This window comes from Pleurodeles waltl, chromosome 10 (genome assembly GCF_031143425.1).
Source record: "Pleurodeles waltl isolate 20211129_DDA chromosome 10, aPleWal1.hap1.20221129, whole genome shotgun sequence".
Classification (NCBI taxonomy): domain Eukaryota; kingdom Metazoa; phylum Chordata; class Amphibia; order Caudata; family Salamandridae; genus Pleurodeles; species Pleurodeles waltl.
The window spans coordinates 3,572,103-3,596,094 of record NC_090449.1 but is presented as its reverse complement, the minus strand read 5'-3'; the positions used below and the strand labels follow the sequence as shown (position 1 = coordinate 3,596,094).

Sequence of the window (23,992 nt, the reverse complement as noted above, 5' to 3'; positions counted from 1 at the left end):
ACAAGGGAACTTGCTGTTATATAGCCGGGCGACAGCAGGTCAGTGCCGTGTTCAGGATGGGAGTAGTTTGGTGCCCGCTGCAGAGCTCCAGATACTTGCAAATTGAGTAAATTGGAAAAGGACTTTAAAGAGGACCCCAGAGGCATTAAACTAGTAGTACCCAACCTTGTGACTTCTGGGAGCCCCCACTTTATGATTACTGGAACCCGAGGACCCCTCACTTTATCGCACTGGAACCTGGGGACCCCTCACTGAATCATTACTGGAACCTGCCCCTCCCCCACCCCCCACTTTATCATTACTGGAACCGGGGGACCCCTCACTGAATCATTACTGGAGCCTGCTCCCCATCCCCCCCACTTTATCATTACTGGAACCTGGGGACCCCTCACTGAATCATTACTGGAGCCTGCCCCCCGTCCCCCCCACTTTATCATTACTGGAACCTGGGGACCCCTCACTGAATCATTACTGGAGCCCGCCCCCCCACCCCCCCCCCACTTTATCATTACTGGAACCAGGGTACCCCTCACTGAATCATTACTGGAGCCTGCCCCCCCATGCCCCCCACTTTATCATTACTGGAACCGGAGGAACCCTCACTGAATCATTACTGGAGCCTGCCCCCCCCCCCCACTTTATCATTACTGGAACCTGGTGACCCCTCACTGAATCATTACCGGAGCCTGCCCCCTCCCCCCCCCCCCACATTATCATTACTGGAACATGCCCCTCCCCCCCCACTTTATCATCACTGGAACCTGGTGACCCCTCAGTGAATCATTAATGGAGCCAGCACCCCCACCCCCCCCCCCCCCACATTATCATTACTGGAAACAGGGGACCCCCTCACTGAATCATTACTGGAACCTGCCCCTCCCCCCCACTTTATCATTACTGGAACCAGGGGACTCCTCACTGAATCATTACTGGAACCTGCCCCCCTCCCGGCTCCCCCCCTCACATTATCATTACTGGAACCAGGGGACCCCTCACTGAATCATTGTTGGAAGCCGGGGATCCCAGACTAAACATTGTTGATGATTTGAACTGCAAAAACAAGACACAAAAATACAGAAACAAATATTCCATTAAAAAGATAACACATTATATTTCATTTGCAAGCAAAATAAATAAATGTAATTTTAATAGGAAGGTTGGGGCTTTCTAAATTCAACTGAAGCCACTCATCATCTATACTGTATTCTGTTTCATGTGCTTGCACTGCTCCCACGAATCACCTGAGGATACAAATTTAATTTTTAGCCTCCAGTTTCAAATTCCTTAACATTTACAGTACATTTGAAAATGTTTATTTGTAAATTTAGCTACTTTATTTATATGCACTTTATTAATCTGTTAATATTAGTTAATTTTCTAAGCAGTTTTGGACCTCCTGAGGAAGCTTTGTGGACCCCCAGGGGTCCCCGGAACACAGGTTGGGAACCACTGGCCATCCTGTCACAGCTGCGCTGAGGAGAGAAGTCACAAAGGTCAAAGTAAAGGTAGACGAAAGAGCTGGCACGTAGAGGCAGAGGTCAGGATTTCAGAGAAACAGCAGCAAAAGAGAACCATACAGGAAAGCCCAAGACAACAGCGCCACAAGGTGAAAAATGTGAGCTGGCAGCTGAAGTTTGTAATGTCATACTCTGGTTTGGCAATACCATTAGTTCAAATCATCCTTTTTAGGGAAACATACAAAAGTTTGAAGCAGTAGCTACAATGAACACAAATTGAGTATTCCCTCATAATGTGAGAAGACTAAGGGGGTCATTTTGACCTTGGCGGTCTTTTGGAAAGACCGCCGAGGGACCGCCGTGCGGAAGACCGCCAGTGGTGGCGGTTTTCCGCTCTGCCTATTATGACCGTTGGCAGCTCTCCGTCCTTTTTCGGGCGGAGAGCCGCCAGCAGCCATACTGGCGGGAGGCGGGAAAGTGGAGGTTGCTCCACCTCCACCGCCACGGCAACAGAACACCGCCCTGCCAATCACGTCCTGTGATTCGCCGTGGCGGTGTTCTGTTGGCGGTGTGGTGTCGGCGGAGCTGCCCCCTTGGCTCCCGTCCCCTCCTGGAGGATCGTTGGATCAGGTAAGTCGATCGTCCGTGAGGGGAGGGGGTTGAGGGGGTGTTGGGTGTTGTGTGCGTGCATGGGGGTGTGTGTATGTTGAGGGGGTGTGTGAGTACGTGTTTGCTTGCGGGGGTGTTGTGTGTATGGGAATGAGTGCGTGTATGTCTGTGGCTATGTCAGTATGGATGTGTGCGTGAATGTGTGAATGTGGGTGTGCGTGTCTGCCTGTGTGTGTGTATGTAGGCATGTATGTTGGCGTGTGTGAGTGTGTAGGTGGTGCCTGCGTGCGTGTCGTGTGTGTGTGAGTTTCTGTGATGTTGGGGGTCGGGGTGGGGAGGGGGGCCCTGCCACCTTTGGGGGTGGCAGGGGTGGTGGGGGGTGTAGGGGAGGGAGTCGGGGTGGGGGGTGGCGGAGACCCCTATCAGTGCCAGGGAAGGAATTCCCTGGCACTGATAGTGCTTACCGCCATGGATTTCATGGCAGTTCAAACCGCAGGAAATCCGCGGCCGTAAGCCGGGTCAAAATACCGGCGGCGGTATAGTGACGGCCGCCAGGCTGGAGACCCAGGTCTCCAGCCCGGCTGTCGTCTCCGCCCTGGTGGGCGGAACGGAGAACCGGCAGATGACCATGGCGGTAACCGCCATGGTCATAATTCCACAAGGTAAGACCGCCAGCCTGTTGGCGGTCTTACCGCCGGTTCTCGGCCTTCCGCCAGGGTCGTAATTCTCGCGCCGCGCGGTGCGGCGCGAGTCGAGAGCTCGACTTCTGCCGGGCGTTCGGCTCGGGCCGCGCACCGCGTTATTAAGACGCGGCGCGCCCCCAGCCTCTCCTGCGCGTTTCGAGGCCCCAGATTTGCTTGGGGCCTCGTTCTTCCTTCTGCCTTTCACTGTCCCAGGGGTCTCTGAACCCTCTTACCTGTTTTTCTTCGTTTCTTTGTCCTTTCTTCTTTTTGCAGTCTGTTGTGTGCCTTTCTTTATGTTTTTTCCTCCTTCCCAGATTCCTGTGCTTTCCCAGCATTCCTTGTTCCCTATTCTCTATGGTTCCTCTACTATTCTGTTATATATTGTTTCCCTATCTAAGATGGTGTCCTTTTACTTCCTGTGGGTCACTTCCTGTTTTTTGGTATATAAGGGCTGTGTTTTTCCTCTTTCTTTGCGCTGCAACACTTTCTGCTCAGTTGGTGTCTTCGCTCCTGATTTCCTTGCCTTTTGGTTTTGGACTCAGCATTCTGTGTTTTCTGATTTTTGCTCCTTTTGGATTCCTGTTTGTTTGTTCTTGTTTTTCTCCAGGACTCTTCCTGTTTGGAGGTTTTTCCCCTTTTGAAGGGGTTTTTCCCTCTGGCGCTACTTTCTGAAGGGCACGGTCTGTTCTTGGTGTCTCCATTGCCTACAGCACAGTGGCTACCAGAAAGAGTCGCCCCTTTTTGGGCCAAAGCCGAACATTGAAGATTCACGCCACCAGATCTGCAAATTCCAGGCGCAAGCAGCACGTGAGTCGTGACAGTAATGACCTCCTAAGGCCCTCATTGGGTTAATGTGGCGGTATCACCGCCAACATGCTGGCGGTGTATACCGTCACAGGCCAACCCGCCACATCTCCACTTGCACCGCCATAGCGGTAGGAACTGCCGGGCTGGAGATGTAGATCTCCGACCCGGCGTCCACAACAGACCACCGGCGCCATTATGAGCCTGCCTACTGCCATGGTTTCCGCAGCGGTAGCACCGCCATGAAAACCAAGGCGGTAGGGCTACCGGTGACAGGGAACTCCTGTCACTGGTAGACGGGCCCCCCCAGTAAGCACCTTACCCCTCACCCCCCTACTTACATTACGACCCCCTCCCTGCATGCATGCACACATACACCCACACGCAGCACACATACCCCCATTAACTTACACTTCCATACACACATCCACTCACACTCATCCATACACACATTCACTCAGATACTTGCACGCATTCAGGCATGCATACACACAAACATCCATACACACGTACTCACATGCATACACACTGACATACAGACACGCACTCACTTCAACATTTGTACACGCATACACTTACACGCATACAACCACGCATACGGTACAACACGCACAGTCACATTCACACATGCACACACATTCATACACACACGCACACACACACACACAACACCTCACACCTCCACCCCCACCCCCTGTTGGACACCTGGCTTACCTTTTCCGGCAAGGAGGTCATCCGGCAGGGAACAAGAAGGGTCGCTGCTACCGCCAGCAGCCTCCCGTCAGCAAGAAACCGCCAGGCCACATTAATGGTCTTGATACGGCTTGCGGCATCCTCCTGGCAGGGCGGTGCAGGTGGTAGCAGCGCCAGGGCACCGCCGTCCGCCAGCATGGCTACTGCTGGATTTCCACCCAGAGTGTGGCGGAAATCCTGCAGTACCCATTATATGGCGGGCGGAAGACTGCCAGCACTGGCGGGCGGAAGACTGCCAGCACTGGCGGTCTTCTGGCGTCCGTGGCTTTGGCGGTCTCGCTTAGAGACCGCCAAAGTCATAATGAGGGCCTAAATGTGCTCCTGCAGATGTTGTCTTTGACACATGCGCAGGGTTTCAGATCCCACGTGGCTCATGAATTCACTTAAGCTATACTACTCGCTCCTGCTGGAATCACCCACACCCTTGCGGACTATTCATCTACTTATCAGTCCTTACTTTTAGCAGGCTTCTGCTATGTCCATGTCACTGCTGTCCAATTATTCAGCCCACGCTGCCTTGTTGATTCACCATGGGTGCGCTGCACTGTTGTATCAACATCACCAAACACCTGCAAGGTAGGTTGTGATCTCATCTTTGTTTCTGCCTTTACCCCAGAAAGCTTTAAACTTGTGCAGTTTTCCACCAGATCTTCTTCCTCTGTTTCCACCCAAGCACAGTGAAGTAATCGCTTCTACTGAGGGTCAAAGGCGTTCGTGTGCCTTGATGAAACCCCAAATATAAGAACCATGAAGTTGAAAGATGTTGATGAACCCTGTGGGATGCATCATTCTGACAGTCACTGCCTCTTTCCGTATGTGAACATCCCTGGTTCCACCGAAAGTGTGGAGGGTAAGTAGCAGTGGAAATCATGTATGTGGTTAGAGGCGGGTCCTAAAGTGTAACCCAGAAATATTCCTTAAGCCCTTTCCTGACCATTAAGTACTGTTCATGTTCGGTGGAGGCAACAAGAATTTGCAGAGCAGTTGGAGCGATAGTCATGAGTCTATCCGCAGCTATGGATGGGGGGGTCGGAGCAGTGATCGTCAGAGAAAGCTTGTGCTAGGGAGGGCCATCTAAAGCAGCGGCTCCCAACCTGTGGTCGGGGGCCCATGGGAGTGCGCGAAGCCTCCTTAGGACATCCGTGACTGTTTAGAAAATTACCTGATATTAACAGATTTAAAAAGTGTATCTAAATAAAGTGGCTAAATGTACAATTGAACATTTTAAAACGTACTGTAAATGTCAAGGTGTAAGAACCTGGAGGCAAAAAATGTGATTAGTCTCCTCAGATTGATGTGTTGGAGCCGCGCAGGTGCATCAAACAGAATGTACTATAGACGACATTTGGCTTCAATTGAATTTAGAAAAGCGCCAACCTTCCTACTAAAATTTGTATTTTCTTAATTTTATTTGTTTGCAAATTTAATAAAATTTTTATACTTTCTGTATGTGTTTGATGGAATCCTTCTTTCTGTATTTTTTGTGTATTGTTTTGGATTTCAAATCATCAACAATGTTTGAGTCGGCGTCACCTGCTTCCAGTAATGACTCAGTGAGCGGGTCCCCGGAGTACAATAATGAATCAGTGGGGGTCCCCGGGTTCCAGTAATGTTAAATTGGGGGTCCACAGAACTCAGAACCACTGATCTAAAAGGTTTTCGGGGACCTGGCAAAGAAATATTACAGGGCCCCTATTTGGAACAAATTTGGAATCGCAAAATTAACACATTACAACTGAGAGGACTCAGCAGTCTTATCGAAATGTCAAGCTTCTTGGAATAACAACACAAATGAGTGGTAGCAAAGATGTGTAAATTTGATTTATCTTTCACGGGCTAATTTTCAAATTATGAACTGCTTCATTTTTTTTTTCATTATTTTAGGTTTTTACCTGATTGGTCTCTCTTGAAAATTGTTGTTCTAATTCATTGCCAAGTGTGTGTAGCTGTTTAATTCATTGCCAAGTGTGTGTGTAGCTGATTATTTCATTGCCAAGTGTGTGTGTAGCTGTTTAATTCATTGCCAAGTGTGTGTGTAGCTGTTTAATTCATTGCCAAGTGTGTGTGTAGCTGTTTAATTCATTGCAAGTGTGTGTGTAGCTGTTTAATTAATTGTCAAGTGCGTGCGTAGCTGTTTAATTCATTGCCAAGTTTGTGTGGCTGTTTTTTTTCTATGCCTCACCTTACTCTTCTTACACACAGCAACCATAGTGACACCCAGAGACATGTGACTTTTCATCGTACACTCCACCGGTGACACTTGTTTACCACACATTGGATGTGGCACAGCTACACAACACTCACAGACACCCCCAGGCCTCCGCCACAGACCCAGCACAGAAGGTAAACGTTTATCGTGGACACAAGAACTGGAAGGACACATTGTGTGTGTCTCTTGGCCTAATGCACTGCCCTCGTTAAATGTGAGCATGTTTGCACATTATTGTAAACGGGAACATGGATTGCACATTCTTGTATATTGTTTTTTTGTGTGCATCTGAGTAATTTTTATAAAAGGTGAATACGTTTTTACACCTGTTACTTGCAAACCAGCTGTATTCCAGCATGCACGCATGGTATTTGAACACTGCGCACTTCTCAGTTGGGACATTTGAGAGTCAGTGTTTTTTAAATAGGTCTTGGGAAGCAGGTTTCCATTTCTCTCATAGGCGAGAGGATGTGAATTATTTACCTTACATACTCTGTGCTCACTCAATTCATTCAAGGTAGGTTTTCTGTTTTTGTATAGAAATACTTTGACTGAGTGTTATTTCTAAAGTGCCCCCAGATGAAGGACCTAGAGTCCAAAATGCATCGTGGTTGGGGTGATCTACTCAACAAGCATGAAGGAGAGTCACAGATGTATTTGAGGGGCACTCATTGCTCTGTTTAATTGCTGGTCATCTCTAAGGATGGTGTGAAACTAACACAAAGATGGAATATTTTTTTAATTTCAAAGGTGGGTTTGACTTCTTCATTGTCTTTGAATCCACACTTGACTGAGATATTTAGTGCGGATCAGGGCTGTAGCTGTCCCGGGACCAGTAGCTTGTTTGTAGATGTTGTGGTGAAATAGCGTTTCCTTCTCTGCTAGAGGGTGAGTGGCTGGAGGACCCTCACTGCCAGCTACTGGAAGGATTTGACAGTCATAAGGACTTTGAGAAAGTATGATACTCTTATGTTAAATGAACCATTGCGGTCACGATGCCCCAGAAGACAATCTAGATGATTCTTCTTGAAGGAGGTGTTTGGGCTTGGATGTATTGATTCAGAATTAATATGAATTATGTTCTATTCTGCAGCTATACTCTATGGCTGTGGTTTGCTCACTATGCCATGTGGCAGGTAAATGTGCTGTGTCAATTACATCCAGGCTTTTATGCTAATTGTGATGGCTCACAAAGTGTGTTGTTTGTGGTATTGTTACTAGGTGGCCTCGAAGTCAGGGAAAGCTATCTCTTGCCTGTAGGATCTCTGCCTGTAGCTTCAGTAGGAGTATAATATAGTATTTCTAAATAGATGCATGTCATAATTCCTTTCCAGATGGACCTATATTGGCAAGAAGAGTAGAGAAGGCATTTAATTGCTGTTTCGAGTTAAACAATCGTCTCAGTGTGCGTCTGTAATTCACTCATTTTGTGGTTGATTTTCATTTCGAGAAGATGGAGGCATTAACTTAATTGAATTGTAGCTCGGCTTTAACTTAGCAGTTGACTGTGAACAGGCCTCCACTGCCTTTCGGTGGGACTCTCACTATAGCTAAGGTGCCTGTTTAAAGTGGAACATATGTGACATTAATGTTGGCATGGTCCTCCAGTGACTAGGCCCCAAAAGCTATTTTCAATGGAATGGCTGTGGCTGAATACTAGCAAATATCAAAATACTCATTATAAGCTTTAATCTGTAACTTTTGACTGTGAACGGCAAAATAATCACTCATAGACAATGTTTCATATTTAGTAAAAGTCCAATTCAATTGTGAAGTTAGATTTTTAACAAATACGTAGGAAAATAAACTATTAAAAAGTTACTGTTAACTTTCACAGGTAAATGTATGGTGAGACCTTGAGAAGACAAGCCTTTGTTCCCGCAGCCAGCCTGGCACCTAACCCAGTGAGAAAGTAGCTACCCTCCAGAATCGGTTTTATGTGACCACAGAGGAGGGCACTGCTCATTTTCCCAGCTACACCTCTGCGTGGGCGCACAGACTTTGCACAAGGGAGGACAGGTTTCTCCATCATAAATTTTAGGAGCAAGGTGCACTGTGAGATTGTTTCAAGTAGGGTAAACAGGAACTGCTGCAAATGTGGGTCGTTTTGCTCCTGAAAACAACGCTTGTGATCTGTACTTAAGATTGTGTTAACATGGAAATGATAAATATCACCAGAAATGAACCTATACACCCTGTCCGAATTACAGTTAGTTAATTAAAGTTTTTATTTCTGGTTGTAGACAAAAGCCCTTAGCTGTTCCATCAACCATGGAGCTTTAGACTCTCTGGACAACATTGTCACTTCTTTAAATAGATAATTAAAGAATTCAGCAGCGAAAGGCGACCCCTTAACTTCAGTAATGTGTCTGGTATCGTGTAGCAGACATGCAGAGATTGTTTGTCTCTGTGGTACGCTTAGAGAGGTTGCTGTGTGTGTTGTGTGTCAGTCGGTGAGGATGAAGGCAGATGCATTAGTAGCCTAGAGCAAGGACACATTCTTTGACAGGAAGCAGTAGCTGAGTATGAAGGTACAGTCTGTGACCTGGTGGAGAAGGCGCGGGCACCTTCTGTGACTGAGAGGGTTAAGTTAGGATGAGAGCACCTTCTGTGACCAGAAGGAGTGGCTGTGGAGTAGGGCACATTCTTTGATGGAAGGACTGACTGAGCCCACCCTCTGTGATTGGAAGCAGTGGCTGAGAGTGAGGGCAACTTCAGTGACTGGAAGGAGCTGCTAAAAGTGAAGGTGCAGGTATATTCTATGACTGGAAGGAGTGACTGAGGGTAAAGCTACTTTCTGTGACTGAAAGGGGTGGCTGAGAGTGAAGGGCACATTCTGTGATTGGAAAGAGTGGCTGAGAGTGAAGGGCGCATTCTGTGACTGGAAAGAGTGGCTGAGGGTGAGGGCACATTCTGTGACTGGAAGGAGTGGCTGAGAGTGAAGGGCTCATTCTGTGACTGGAAGGATTGTTTCTTACCTCTCTCTAGGCTGATAGTTAAAATTTTTAACGGTGGGCTCTTGTCTTTGCTTTTGTCATCAGTGCTGATGGTCCTTTGCTCTTTGTGTTGGTTTACACTGTTTTGGGCTGATGGTTGACTTGTTTACTTCATGACAGTGCACTCTTGTCTCCTCTTGGCCTCAGTGTTGATGGTCTCTTGTTCTCTGTGTTGGTTTACTCACTTTAGGCTGAAGGTTGGCTTTTTTACTCCCTTACAGTGGACTCTTGCCTGCTCATGTCCTCTGTACTGATTGTCTCTTGTTCTTGGTGTTGGGTTCCCCCCTTTAGGCTGAAGGTTGACTTGTTTACTTCATGACAGCGCACTCTCATCTGCTGTTGTCCTCGGTATTGAAGGTCTCTTATTCTCTGTGTTGGTTTACCCTCTTTAGACTGAAGGTTGTTTTGTTTACTTCCTTACAGGGCACTCGTATCTCCTCTTGTCCTTGGTGCTAATGGTATGTTACTCTTCATGTTGGTTTACCCTCTTTAAGCTGAAGGTTGACCTTTTTACTTCATGACAGTACGCTCTTGTCTCCTCTTGTCCTCAGTACTGATGGTCTCTTGTTCTTTATGTTGGTTTACTCTCTTTAGGCTGAAGATTGACTTGTTTACTTCATGACAGTAGACTCTTGTCTGCTGTTGTCATCAGTGCTGATGGTGTTTTTCTGTTTGTGTTGGTTTACTGTGTTTTCGGCTGAAGATTGGCTTGTTTTCTCCTTTACAGGGCACTCTTGTCTCCCCTTGTCCTCAGTGCTGATGGTCTCTTGTTCTTAGTGTTGGTTTACTCTGTTTGTGCAGTGTGACCTGCTTACTTCACGACAGTGCACTCTTGTCTGCTCTTGTCCCCAGTGCTGATGGTCTCTTGTTCTTCGTGTTGGTTTACTCTCTTTGGGCAGTGTGACTTGCTTACGTCATGACAGTGGACTCTTGTCTGCTCCTGTCCTCTCTGCTGATGGTCTCTTGTTCTTCGTGTTGGTTTACTCTCTTTGGGCAGTGTGACTTGGTTACTTCATGACAGTGCACTCTTGTCTGCTGCTGTCCTCTCTGCTGATGGTCTCTTATTCTTCGCTTTGGTTTACTCTCTTTGGGCAGTGTGACTTGCTTACTTCATGACAGTGGACTCTTGTCTGCTCCTGTCCTCTCTGCTGATGGTCTCTTATTCTTCGCTTTGGTTTACTCTCTTTGGGCAGTGTGACTTGCTTACTTCATGACAGTGGACTCTTGTCTGCTCTTGTCACCAGTGCTGATGGTCTCTTGTTCTTCGTGTTGGTTTACTCTCTTTGGGCAGTGTGACTTGCTTACTTCATGACAGTGCACTCTTGTCTGCTGCTGTCCTCTCTGCTGATGGTCTCTTATTCTTCGCTTTGGTTTACTCTCTTTGGGCAGTGTGACTTGCTTACTTCATGACAGTGGACTCTTGTCTGCTCCTGTCCTCTCTGCTGATGGTCTCTTATTCTTCGCTTTGGTTTACTCTCTTTGGGCTGACGGTTGACTTGCTTATTTCATGACAGTGCCCTCTTGTCTGCTCCTGTCCTCGGGTGCTGATTGCACTTTGTGTTGTTTCACCTTCTTTAGGCTGAATGTCTTCTTGTTTCCTTCATGACAGTGGGGTCTTGTTCTTGTGGTACTGATACTTGTGTCCTTGTCTTTGGTTGACTCTACTTTCTTCTGGTTATGGACATTTGTTTGTGGGCTCCTTTCAATTCTGAGGTTAAGCTGGGCACTGGGGTCTGTATGTACAATCCGCATCCTGATGGCCCTGTGTTCCCTTTGCTTTTCCAGGTTTGCAGAGGAGTGTGCAGGGATGGTCAAAGCACAGGACACTTTCCTCACAGCAGGTATGTTACTCAGCCAGAAGCTTAACATCTGTACCCTGCTGGCATCCAGCTTTCTGAAACACCCAAACTGCTTCCCACTTCAGCATCATCACACCACCTTGGTACAGTGTGCTCCCCCTCCATGTCTGTACAGTGTGCTCCCCTCCATGTCTGCACAGTGTGCTCCCTCTCCATGTCTGTACAGTGTGCTCCCCCTCCATGTCTGTACAGTGTGCTCCCCCTCCATGTCTGTACAGGGTGCTCCCTCTCCATGTCTGTACAGTGTGCTCCCCCTCCATGTCTGTACACTGTGCTCCCCCTCCATGTCTGTACAGTGTGCTCCCCCTACATGTCAGTAGTGTGCTCCCCCTCCATGTCTGTACAGTGTGCTCCCTCTCCATGTCTGTACAGTGTGCTCCCCCTACATGTCAGCAGTGTGCTTCCCCTCCATGTCTGTACAGTGTGCTCCCCCTCCATGTCTGTACAGTGTGCTCCCTCTCCATGTCTGTACAATGTGCTCCCACTCCATGTCTGTACAGTGTGCTCCCCTCCATGTCTGTACAGTGTGCTCCCACTCCATGTCTGTACAGTGTGCTCCCCCTCCATGTCTGTACAGTGTGCCCCCTCCATGTCTGTACTGTGTGCTCCTCTCCATATCTGTACAGTGTGCTCCCCTCCATGTCTGTACAGTGTGCTCCCCCTCCATGTCTGTACAGTGGGCTCCCCCTCCATGTCTATACAGTGTGCTCCCTCTCCATGTCTGTACACTGTGCTCCCTCTCCATGTCTGTACAGTGTGCTCCCCCTCCATGTCTGTACAGTGTGCTCCCACTCCATGTCTGTACGGTGTGCTCCCCTCCATGTCTGTAGAGTGTGCTCCCCTGCATGTCTGTACAGTGTGCTCCCCCTCCATGTCTGTACAGTGTGCTCCCTCTCCATGTCTGTACACTGTGCTCCCTCTCCATGTCTGTACAGTGTGCTCCCACTCCATGTCTATACAGTGTGCTCCCTCTCCATGTCTGTACACTGTGCTCCCTCTCCGTGTCTGTACAGTGTGCTCCCACTCCATGTCTGTACGGTGTGCTCCCCTCCATGTCTGTAGAGTGTGCTCCCCTGCATGTCTGTACAGTGTGCTCCCCCTCCATGTCTGTACAGTGTGCTCCCTCTCCATGTCTGTACACTGTGCTCCCTCTCCATGTCTGTACAGTGTGCTTCCCCTCCATGTCTGTACAGTGGGCTCCCCCTCCATGTCTATACAGTGTGCTCCCCTCCATGTCTGTACAGTGTGCTCTCTCTCCATGTCTGTACAGTGTGCTCCCTCTCCATGTCTGTACAGTGTGCTCCCCTCCATGTGTGCTCCCCCTCCGTGTCTGTACAGTGTGCTCCCACTCCATGTCTGTACAGTGTGCTCCCTCTCCATGTCTGTACAGTGTGCTCCCCTCCATGTGTGCTCCCCCTCCGTGTCCGTACAGTGTGCTCCTCTCCATGTCTGTACAGTGTGCTCCCACTCCATGTCTGTACAGTGTGCTCCCCCTCCATGTCTGTACAGTTTGCTCCCTCTCCATGTCTGTATAGTGTGCTCCCCCTCCATGTCTGTACAGTGTGATCCCCTCCATGTCTGTACAGTGTGCCCCCCCTCCATGTCTGTACAGTGTGCCCCCCTCCTCCATGTCTGTACAGTGTGCTCCCCTATTCATGTCTGTGCATTGGATTGCTATATTCACAAGTTCATGAGTGGTCTATGATTGAATATTGATGTCACTTTGTTCTTTCCTCAGGGCTAACCACTGAACAGGATGTTGTACCCAACCTTGTAAAACCCACACCCCTTCATCCAGAGAGGCCCCACAACCAGGTGAGACCGACTCATGATGGTAAAGGGGAGGTGCTTGGGAAGACAGTGGTGCATTGCACGCTGGAGGGAGACTGGGAGTGTGACCTGCCTCAGGAGATGAGGCAACAACTGAGTTTTATATGTTATGGAGAGACATAGGAAGAGGGTCAAGGGTCGTGCTTTACAGGTTGTGAAGAAGATGAAGAAGGCAACAATACTTCATATAGTGAGGAAAGATGAGGAAAGCAGTTATGCTTTACATGCTGAGGGGTGATGTGAGAATAAGAATCGAAGGCTTGTTTACTTTTTGTAGAGGGGATGCGGGAAGGCAGTGGTACTTTACATGCTGAGGTGAGATGCCGGAAGGCAGTGGTACTTTACATGCTGAGGTGAGATGCCGGAAGGCAGTGGTACTTTACATGCTGAGGTGAGATGCGGGAACGCAGTGGCACTTTACATGCTGAGGTGAGATGCGGGAACGCAGTGGTACTTTACATGCTGAGGTGAGATGCGGGAAGGCATTGGCACTTTACATGCTGAGGTGAGATGCGGGAAGGCAGTGGTACTTTACATGCTGAGGTGAGACGCGGGAAGGCAGTGCACTATACATGCTAAGAGTGAGATGCGGGAAGGCAGTGGTATTGTACATGCTGAGGTGAGATGCCGGAAGGCAGTGGTACTTTACATGCTGAGGTGAGATGCGGGAACGCAGTGGCACTTTACATGCTGAGGTGAGATGCGGGAAGGCAGTGGTACTTTACATGATGAGGTGAGATGCGGGAAGGCATTGGCACTTTACATGCTGAGGTGAGATGCGGGAAGGCGGTGGGGCTTTACATGCTGAGGTGAGATGCGGGAAGGCATTGGTACTTTACATGATGAGGTGAGATGCGGGAAGGCAGTGGTACTTTATATGCTGAGGTGAGATGTGGGAACGCAGTGGTTCTTTACATGCTGAGGTGAGATGAGGGAAGGCAGTGGTACTTTACATGCTCAGGTGAAGTGCGGGAAGGCAGTGGTACTTTGCATGCTGAGGTGAGATGAGGGAAGGCAGTGGTACTTTACATGCTCAGGTGAAGTGCGGGAAGGCAGTGGTACTTTACATGCTGTGGTGAGATGCGGAAGGCAGTGGTACTTTACATGCTGAGGTGAGATGTGGGAAGGCAGTTGCACTTTACATGCTGACGTGAGATGCGGGAAGGCAGTGGGGCTTTACATGCTGAGGTGAGATGCGGGAAGGCAGTGGTACTGTACATGCTGAGGTGAAGTGCGGGAAGGCAGTGGTACTTTACATGCTAAGGTGAGATGTGGGAAGGCAGTGGTACTTTACATGCTGAGGTGAGATGCGGGAAGGCAGTGGTACTTTACATGCTGAGGTGAGATGCGGGAAGGCAGTGGTACTTTACATGCTGAGGGGAGATGCGGGAAGGCAGTGGTACTGTACATGCTGAGGTGAAGTGCGGGAAGGCAGTGGTACTTTGCATGCTGAGGTGAGATGAGGGAAGGCAGTGGTACTTTACATGCTGAGAGTGAGATGCAGGAAGGCAGTGGTACTTTACATGCTGAGGTAAGATGCGGGAAGGCATTGGTACTTTACATGCTAAGGTGAGATGTGGGAAGGCAGTGGTACTTTACATGTTGAGGTGAGATGCGGGAAGGCAGTGACACTTAACATGCTGAGGTGAGATGCGGGAAGGCAGTGGCACTTTACATGCTGAGGTGAGATGCGGGAAGGCAGTGGTACCTTACATGCTGAGGTGAGATGCGAGAAGGCAGTGGTTCTTTACATGCTGAGGTGAGATGAGGGAAGGCAGTGGTACTTTACATGCTGAGGTGAGATGCGGGAAGGCAGTGGTACTTTACATGCTGAGGTGAAGTGCAGGAAGGCAGTAGTACTTTACATGCTGAGGTGAAGTGCGGGAAGGCAGTGGTACTTTACATGCTGAGGTGAGATGCGGGAAGGCAGTGGTACTTTACATGCTAAGGTGAGATGTGGGAAGGCAGTGGTACTTTACATGCTGAGGTGAGATGCGGGAAGGCAGTGGTACTTTACATACTGAGGTGAGATGAGGGAAGGCATTGGTACTTTACATGCTGAGGTGAGATGCAGGAAGGCAGTGGTACTTTACATGCTCAGGTGGGATGCGGGAAGGCAGTAGTACTTTACATGCTGAGGTGAGGTGCGGGAAGGCAGTGGTACTTGACATGCTGAGGTGAGATGAGGGAAGGAAGTGGTACTTTACATGCTGAGGTGAGATGCGGGAAGGCAGTGGTACTTTACATGCTGAGGTCAGATGCAGGAAGGCAGTGGTATTTTACATGCTGAGGTGAGATGCGGGAAGGCAGTGGTACTTTACATGCTGAGGTGAGATGCGGGAAGGCAGTGGTACTTTACATGCTGAGAGTGAGATGCGGGAAGGCAGTGGTACTTTACATGCTGAGCTGAGATGCGGGAAGGCAGTGGCACTTTACATGCTGAGAGTGAGAGGCAGGAAGGCAGTGGTACTTTACATGCTGAGGTGAGATGCCGGAAGGCAGTGGTACTTTACATGCTGAAGTGAGATGCGGGAAGGCAGTAGTACTTTACATGCTGAGGTGAGATGCGGGAAGGCAGTGGCACTTTACATGCTGAGGTGAGATGCCGGCGCGCAGTGGTATTTTACATGCTGAGGTGAGATGCAGGAAGGCATTGGCACTTTACATGCTGGGGTGAGATGCGGGAAGGCAGTGATACTTTACATGCTGAGGTGAAGTGCGGGAAGGCAGTGGTACTTTACATGCTGAGGTGAGATGCAGGAAGGGAGTAGTACTTTACATGCTGAGGTGAGATGCGGGAAGGCAGTGGCACTTTCCATGCTGAGGTGAAGTGCAGGAAGGCAGTACTACTTTACATGCTAAGGTGAGATGCGGGAAGGCAGTGGTACTTTACATGCTGAGGTGAAGTACGGGAAGGCAGTGGTACTTTACATGCTGAGGTGAGATGCGGGAAGGCAGTGGCACTATACATGCTGAGAGTGAGATGCAGGAAGGCAGGAGTACTTTACATGCTGAGGTGAGATGTGGGAAGGCAGTGGTACTTTACATGCTGAGGTGAGATGCGGGAAGGCAGCTGCACTTTACATGCTGAGGTGAGATGCGGGAAGGCAGTGTTACTTTACATGCTGAGGTGAGATGAGGGAAGGCAGTGGTACCTTACATGCTGAGGTGAGATGCGGGAAGGCAGTGGTTCTTTACATGCTGAGGTGAGATGAGGGAAGGCAGTGGTACTTTACATGCTGAGGTGAGATGCGGGAAGGCAGTGGTACTTTACATGCTGAGTTGAAATGCGGGAAGGCAGTAGTACTTTACATGATCAGTTGAGATGCAGGAAGGCAGTGGTACTTTACATGCTGAGGTGAGATACGGGAAGGCATTGGTACTTTACATGCTAAGGTGAGATGTGGGAAGGCAGTGGTACTTTACATGCTGAGGTGAGATGCGGGAAGGCAGTGGTACTTTACATGCTGAGGTGAGATGAGGGAAGGCATTGGTACTTTACATGCTGAGGTGAGATGCGGGAAGGCAGTGGTACTTTACATGCTGAGGTGGGATGTGGGAAGGCAGTAGTACTTTACATGCTGAGGTGAGATGCGGGAAAGCAATGGTACTTTACATGCTGAGGTGAGATGCGGGAAGGCAGTGGTATTTTACATGCTGAGAGTGAGATGCGGGAAGGCAGTGGTACTTTACATGCTGAGGTGAGATGCGGGAAGGCAGTGTCACTTTACATGCTGAGAGTGAGATGCGGGAAGGCAGTGGTACTTTACATGCTGAGGTGAGATGCCGGAAGGCAGTGGTACTTTACATGCTGAGGTGAGAGGCGCGAAGGCAGTGCTACTTTACATGCTGAGGTGAGATGCCGGAAGGAAGTGGTACTTTACATGCTGGGGGGAGATGCGGGAAGGCAGTGGTACTTCACATGCTGAAGTGAGATGCTGGAAGGCAGTGGTACTTTACATGCTGAGGTGAGGTGCGGGAAGGCAGTAGTACTTTACATGCTGAGGTGAGATGCGGGAAGGCAGTGGTACTTTACATGCTGAGGTGAGATGCGGGAAGGCAGTGGTGCTTTACATGCTGAGGTGAGATGCGGGAAGGCAGTGGTGCTTTGCATGCTGAGGTGAGATGCGGGAAGGCATTGGTACTTTACACGCTGAGGTGAGATGCGGGAAGGCAGTGGCGCTTTACATGCTGAGGTGAGATGCGGGAAGGCAGTGGTACTTTACATGCTGAGGTGAGATGCGGGAAGGCAGTGGCGCTTTACATACTGAGGTGAGATGCGGGAAGGCAGTGGTACTTTACATGCTGAGGTGAAGTGCAGGAAGGCAGTAGTACTTTACATGCTGAGGTGAGATGCGGGAAGGCAGTGGCACTTTACATGCTGAGGTGAAGTGCGGGAAGGCAGTGGTACTTTACATGCTGAGGTGAGATGCGGGAAGGCAGTGGTACTTTACATGCTAAGGTGAGATGTGGGAAGGCAGTGGTACTTTACATGCTGAGGTGAGATGCGGGAAGGCAGTGGTACTTTACATGCTGAGGTGAGATGAGGGAAGGCATTGGTACTTTACATGCTGAGGTGAGATGCAGGAAGGCAGTGGTACTTTACATGCTGAGGGGGGATGCGGGAAGGCAGTAGTACTTTACATGCTGAGGTGAGGTGCGGGAAGGCAGTGGTACTTTACATGCTGAGGTGAGATGAGGGAAGGAAGTGGTACTTTACATGCTGAGGTGAGATGCGGGAAGGCAGTGGTACTTTACATGCTGAGGTCAGATGCGGGACGGCAGTGGTATTTTACATGCTGAGGTGAGATGCGGGAAGGCAGTGGTACTTTACATGCTGAGCTGAGATGCGGGAAGGCAGTGGCACTTTACATGCTGAGAGTGAGAGGCAGGAAGGCAGTGGTACTTTACATGCTGAGGTGAGATGCGGGAAGGCAGTGGTACTTTACATGCTGAGGTGAGATGCGGGAAGGCAGTAGTACTTTACATGCTGAGGTGAGATGCGGGAAGGCAGTGGCACTTTACATGCTGAGGTGAGATGCCGGCGCGCAGTGGTATTTTACATGCTGAGGTGAGATGCAGGAAGGCATTGGCACTTTACATGCTGGGGTGAGATGCGGGAAGGCAGTGATACTTTACATGCTGAGGTGAAGTGCGGGAAGGCAGTGGTACTTTACATGCTGAGGTGAGATGCAGGAAGGGAGTAGTACTTTACATGCTGAGGTGAGATGCAGGAAGGCAGTGGCACTTTCCATGCTGAGGTGAAGTGCAGGAAGGCAGTACTACTTTACATGCTAAGGTGAGATGCGGGAAGGCAGTGGTACTTTACATGCTGAGGTGAGATGCGGGAAGGCAGTGGTACTTTACATGCTGAGGTGAGATGCTGGAAGGCAGTGGCACTTTACATGCTGAGGTGAGATGCGGGAAGGCAGTGGTACTTTACATGCTGAGGTGAAGTACGGGAAGGCAGTGGTACTTTACATGCTGAGGTGAGATGCGGGAAGGCAGTGGCACTATACATGCTGAGAGTGAGATGCAGGAAGGCAGGAGTACTTTACATGCTGAGGTGAGATGTGGGAAGGCAGTGGTACTTTACATGCTGAGGTGAGATGCGGGAAGGCAGCTGCACTTTACATGCTGAGGTGAGATGCGGGAAGGCAGTGTTACTTTACATGCTGAGGTGAGATGAGGGAAGGGAGTGGTACCTTACATGCTGAGGTGAGATGCGGGAAGGCAGTGGTTCTTTACATACTGAGGTGAGATGAGGGAAGGCAGTGGTACTTTACATGCTGAGGTGAGATGCGGGAAGGCAGTGGTACTTTACATGCTGAGTTGAAATGCGGGAAGGCAGTAGTACTTTACATGATGAGGTGAGATGCGGGAAGGCAGTGGCACTTTACATGCTGAGGTGAAGTGCGGGAAAGCGGTGGTACTTTACATGCTGAGGTGAGATACGGGAAGGCATTGGTACTTTACATGCTAAGGTGAGATGTGGGAAGGCAGTGGTACTTTACATGCTGAGGTGAGATGCGGGAAGGCAGTGGTACTTTACATGCTGAGGTGAGATGAGGGAAGGCATTGGTACTTTACATGCTGAGGTGAGATGCGGGAAGGCAGTGGTACTTTACATGCTGCGGTGGGATGCGGGAAGGCAGTAGTACTTTACATGCTGAGGTGAGATGCGGGAAAGCAATGGTACTTTACATGCTGAGGTGAGATGCGGGAAGGCAGTGGTACTTTACATGCTGAGAGTGAGATGCGGGAAGGCAGTGGTACTTTACATGCTGAGGTGAGATGCGGGAAGGCAGTGTCACTTTACATGCTGAGAGTGAGATGCGGGAAGGCAGTGGTACTTTACATGCTGAGGTGAGATGCCGGAAGGCAGTGGTACTTTACATGCTGAGGTGAGAGGCACGAAGGCAGTGCTACTTTACATGCTGAGGTGAGATGCCGGAAGGAAGTGTTACTTTACATGCTGGGGGGATATGCGGGAAAGCAGTGGTACTTTACATGCTGAAGTGAGATGCTGGAAGGCAGTGGTACTTTACATGCTGAGGTGAGGTGCGGGAAGGCAGTAGTACTTTACATGCTGAGGTGAGATGCGGGAAGGCAGTGGTACTTTACATGCTGAGGTGAGATGCGGGAAGGCAGTAGTGCTTTACATGCTGAGGTGAGATGCGGGAAGGCAGTGGTGCTTTACATGCTGAGGTGAGATGCGGGAAGGCAGTGGTGCTTTACATGCTGGGGTGAGATGCGGGAAGGCAGTGGTGCTTTACATGCTGAGGTGAGATGCGGGAAGGCAGTGGTACTTTACACGCTGAGGTGAGATGCGGGAAGGCAGTGGCGCTTTACATGCTGAGGTGAGATGCGGGAAGGCAGTGGTACTTTACACGCTGAGGTGAGATGCTGGAAGGCAGTGGCGTATTACATGCTGAGGTGAGATGCGGGAAGGCAGTGGTACTTTACATGCTGAGGTGAGATGCGGGAAGGCAGTGGCGCTTTACATACTGAGGTGAGATGCGGGAAGGCAGTGGTGCTTTACATGCTGAGGTGAGATACGGGAAGGCAGTGGTACTTTACACGCTGAGGTGAGATGCGGGAAGGCAATGACGCTTTACATGCTGAGGTGAGATGCGGGAAGGCAGTGGTACTTTACATGCTGAGGTGAGATGCGGGAAGGCAGTGGCGCTTTACATACTGAGGTGAGATGCAGGAAGGCAGTGGTACTTTACATGCTGAGGTGAGATGCGGGCAGGTAGTGGTACTTTACATGCTGAGAGTGAAACGCGAGAAGGCAGGGGTACTTTACATGCTGAGGTGAGATGCAGGAAGGCAGTGGTACTTTACATGCTGAGGTGAGATGCGGGAAGCCAGTGGCACTTTACATGCTGAGGTGAGATACGGGAAGGCAGGGGTACTTTACATGCTGAGGTGAGATGCGGAAAGGCAGTGGTACTTTACATGCTTAGGTGAGAGGAGGGAAGACAGTGGTACCTTACATGCTGAGATGAGATGCGGGAAGGCAGTGCTACTTTACATGCTGAGGTGAGATGAGGGAAGGCAGTGGTACTTTACATTCTGAGGTGAGATGCGGGAAGGCAGTGGTACTTTACATGCTGAGGTGAGATGCGGGAAGGCAGTGGTTCTTTACATGCTGAGGTGAGATGAGGGAAAGCAGTGGTACTTTACATGCTGAGGTGAGATGAGGGAAGGCAGTGGTATTTTACATGCTGAGGTGATATGCGGGAAGGGAGTGGTACTTTACATGGTGAGGTGATATGCGGGAAGGGAGTGGTACTTTACATGCTGAGGTGAGATGCGGGAAGGCAGTGGTACTTTACATGTTGAGGTGAGATGAGGGAAGGCAGTGGTACTTTACATGCTGAGATGAGATGAGGGAAGGCAGTGGTATTTTACATGCTGAGGTGAGATGCGGGAAGGGACTAGTACTTTACATGCTGAGGTGAGATGCGGGAAGGGAGTGGTACTTTACATGCTGAGGTGAGATGCTGGAAGGCAGTGGTACTTTACATGCTTAGGTGAGATGCGGGAAGGCATTGGTACTTTACATGCTGTGGTGAGATGCTGGAAGGCTGTGGTACTTTACATGCTGAGGTGAGATGCGGGAAGGCAGTGGTTCTTTACATGCTGAGGTGAAATGAGGGAAGGCAGTGGTACTTTGCATGCTGAGGTGAGATGAGTGAAGGCAGTGGTATTTTACATGCTGAGGTGAGATGAGATAAGGCAGTGATACTTTACATGCTGAGGTGAGATGCGGGAAGGCTGTGGTACTTTACATGCTGAGGTGAGATGCGGGAAGGCAGTGGTTCTTTACATGCTGAGGTGAGATGAGGGAAGGCAGTGGTACTTTACATGCTGAGGTGAGATGAGGGAAGGCAGTGGTATTTTACATGCTGATGTGAGATGCGGGAAGGGACTAGTACTTTACATGCTGAGGTGAGATGCGGGAAGGGAGTGGTACTTTACATGCTGAGATAAGATGCGGGAAGGCAGTGGTACTTTACATGCTGAGGTGAGATGTGGGAAGGCAGTGGTGCTTTACATGCTGAGGTGAAGTGCGGAAAGGCAGTGGTAGTTTTCATGCTGAGGTGAGATGCGGGAATGCAGTGGTACTTTACATGCTGAGGTGAGATGCAGGAAGGCAGTGGCACTTTACATGCTGAGGTGAGATGCGGGAAGGCAGTGGTACTTTACATGCTGAGGTGAGATGCGGAAGGCAGTGGTACTTTACATGCTGAGGTGAGATGAGAGATGGCAGTGGTACTTTACATGCTGAGAGTGAGATGCAGGAAGGCGGTGGGGCTTTACATGCTGAGGTGAGATGCGGGAAGGCAGTCGTGCTTTACATGCTGAGCTGAGATGCGGGAAGGCAGGGGCACTTTACATGCTAAGGTGAGATGCGGGAAGGCAGTGGTACTTTGCATGCTGAGGTGAGATGAGGGAAGGCAGTGGTACTTTACATGCTGAGGTGAGATGCGGGAAGGCAGTGGTACCTTACATGCTTAGGTGAGATGAGGGACGGCAGTGGTACCTTACATGCTGAGGTGAGATGCGGGAAGGCAGTGCTACTTTACATGCTGAGGTGAGATGAGGGAAGGCAGTGGTACTTTACATGCTGAGGTGAGATGCGGGAAGGCAGTGGTACTTTACATGCTGAGGTGAGATGAGGGACGGCAGTGGTACCTTACATGCTGAGGTGAGATGCGGGAAGGCAGTGCTACTTTACATGCTGAGGTGAGATGAGGGAAGGCAGTGGTACTTTACATGCTGAGGTGAGATGCGGGAAGGCAGTGGTACTTTACATGCTGAGGTGAGATGCGGGAAGACAGTGGTTCTTTACATGCTGAGGTGAGATGAGGGAAGGCAGTGGTACTTTACATGCTGAGGTGAGATGAGGGAAGGCAGTGGTATTTTACATGCTGAGGTGAGATGCGGGAAGGCAGTGGTACTTTACATGCTGAGGTGAGATGAGGGAAGGCAATGGTACTTTACATGCTGAGGTGAGATGCGGGAAAGCAGTGGTACTTTACATGCTGAGGTGAGATGAGGGAAGGCAGTGGTACTTTACATGCTGAGGTGAGATGTGAGAAGGCAGTGGTATTTTACATGCTGAGGTGAGATGCGGGAAGGCAGTGGTACTTTAGATGCTGAGGTGAGATGAGGAAAGGCATTGGTACTTTCCATGCTGAGGTGAGATGCGGGAAGGCAGTGGTACTTTACATGCTGAGGTGGGATGCGGGAAGGCAGTAGTACTTTACATGCTGAGGTGGGATGCTGGAAGGCAGTGGCACTTTACATTGCAGAGGTGAGATGCGGGTAGGCAGTGGTACTTTACATGCTGTGGTGAGATGCGGAAGGCAGTGGTACTTTACATGCTGAGGTGAGATGCGGAAGGCAGTGGTACTTTAGATGCTGAGGTGAGATGCCGGAAGGCAGTGGTACTTTACATGCTGAGGGGAGATGCGGGAAGGCAGTGGTACTTTACACGCTGAGGTGAGATGAGGCAAGGCAGTGGTACTTTACATGCTGAAAGTGAGATGCGGAAAGGCAGTGGTACTTTACATGCTGAGGTGAGATGCGGGAAGGCAGTGGTGCTTTACATGCTAAGGTGAGATACGGGAAGGCAGTGGTACTTTACACGCTGAGGTGAGATGCGGGAAGGCAGTGGCGCTTTACATGCTGGGGTGAGATGCGGGAAGGCAGTGGTACTTTACATGCTGTGGTAAGATGCGTGAAGGCAGTGGCGCTTTACATACTGAGGTGAGATGCAGGAAGGCAGTGGTGCTTTACATGCTGAGGTGAGATACGGGAAGGCAGTGGTACTTTACACGCTGAGGTGAGATGCGGGAAGGCAGTGGCGCTTTACATGCTGAGGTGAAATGCGGGAAGGCAGTGGTACTTTACATGCTGAGGTGAGATGCGGGAAGGCAGTGGCGCTTTACATACTGATCTGAGATGCGGGAAGGCAGTGGTACTTTACATGCTGAGGTGAGATGCGGGCAGGCAGTGGTACTTTACATGCTGAGAGTGAAACGCGAGAAGGCAGGAGTACTTTACATGCTGAGGTGAGATGCAGGAAGGCAGTGGTACTTTACATGCTGAGGTGAGATGAGGAAGCCAGTGGCACTTTACATGCTGAGGTGAGATGCGGAAAGGCAGTGGTACTTTACATGCTTAGGTGAGAGGAGGGAAGGCAGTGGTAACTTACATGCTGAGGTGAGATGCGGGAAGGCAGTGCTACTTTACATGCTGAGGTGAGATGCGGGAAGGC

The 23,992-nt window shown here is 49.8% G+C and overlaps 1 protein-coding gene across 1 annotated transcript in view; it reads left to right on the top strand.

The window, feature by feature from the left end:
• The window catches only part of PPP1R3F (protein phosphatase 1 regulatory subunit 3F), a 76,487-nt gene that overhangs the window by 12,989 nt on the left and 39,506 nt on the right, over window positions 1-23,992 (top strand). Inside the window, exons 2-3 of the mRNA XM_069209305.1 lie at window positions 11,297-11,352; window positions 13,109-13,185. Of these exons, the coding sequence (XP_069065406.1) occupies window positions 11,297-11,352; window positions 13,109-13,185 (133 nt within the window). The remainder of the gene's footprint in view (window positions 1-11,296; window positions 11,353-13,108; window positions 13,186-23,992) is intronic.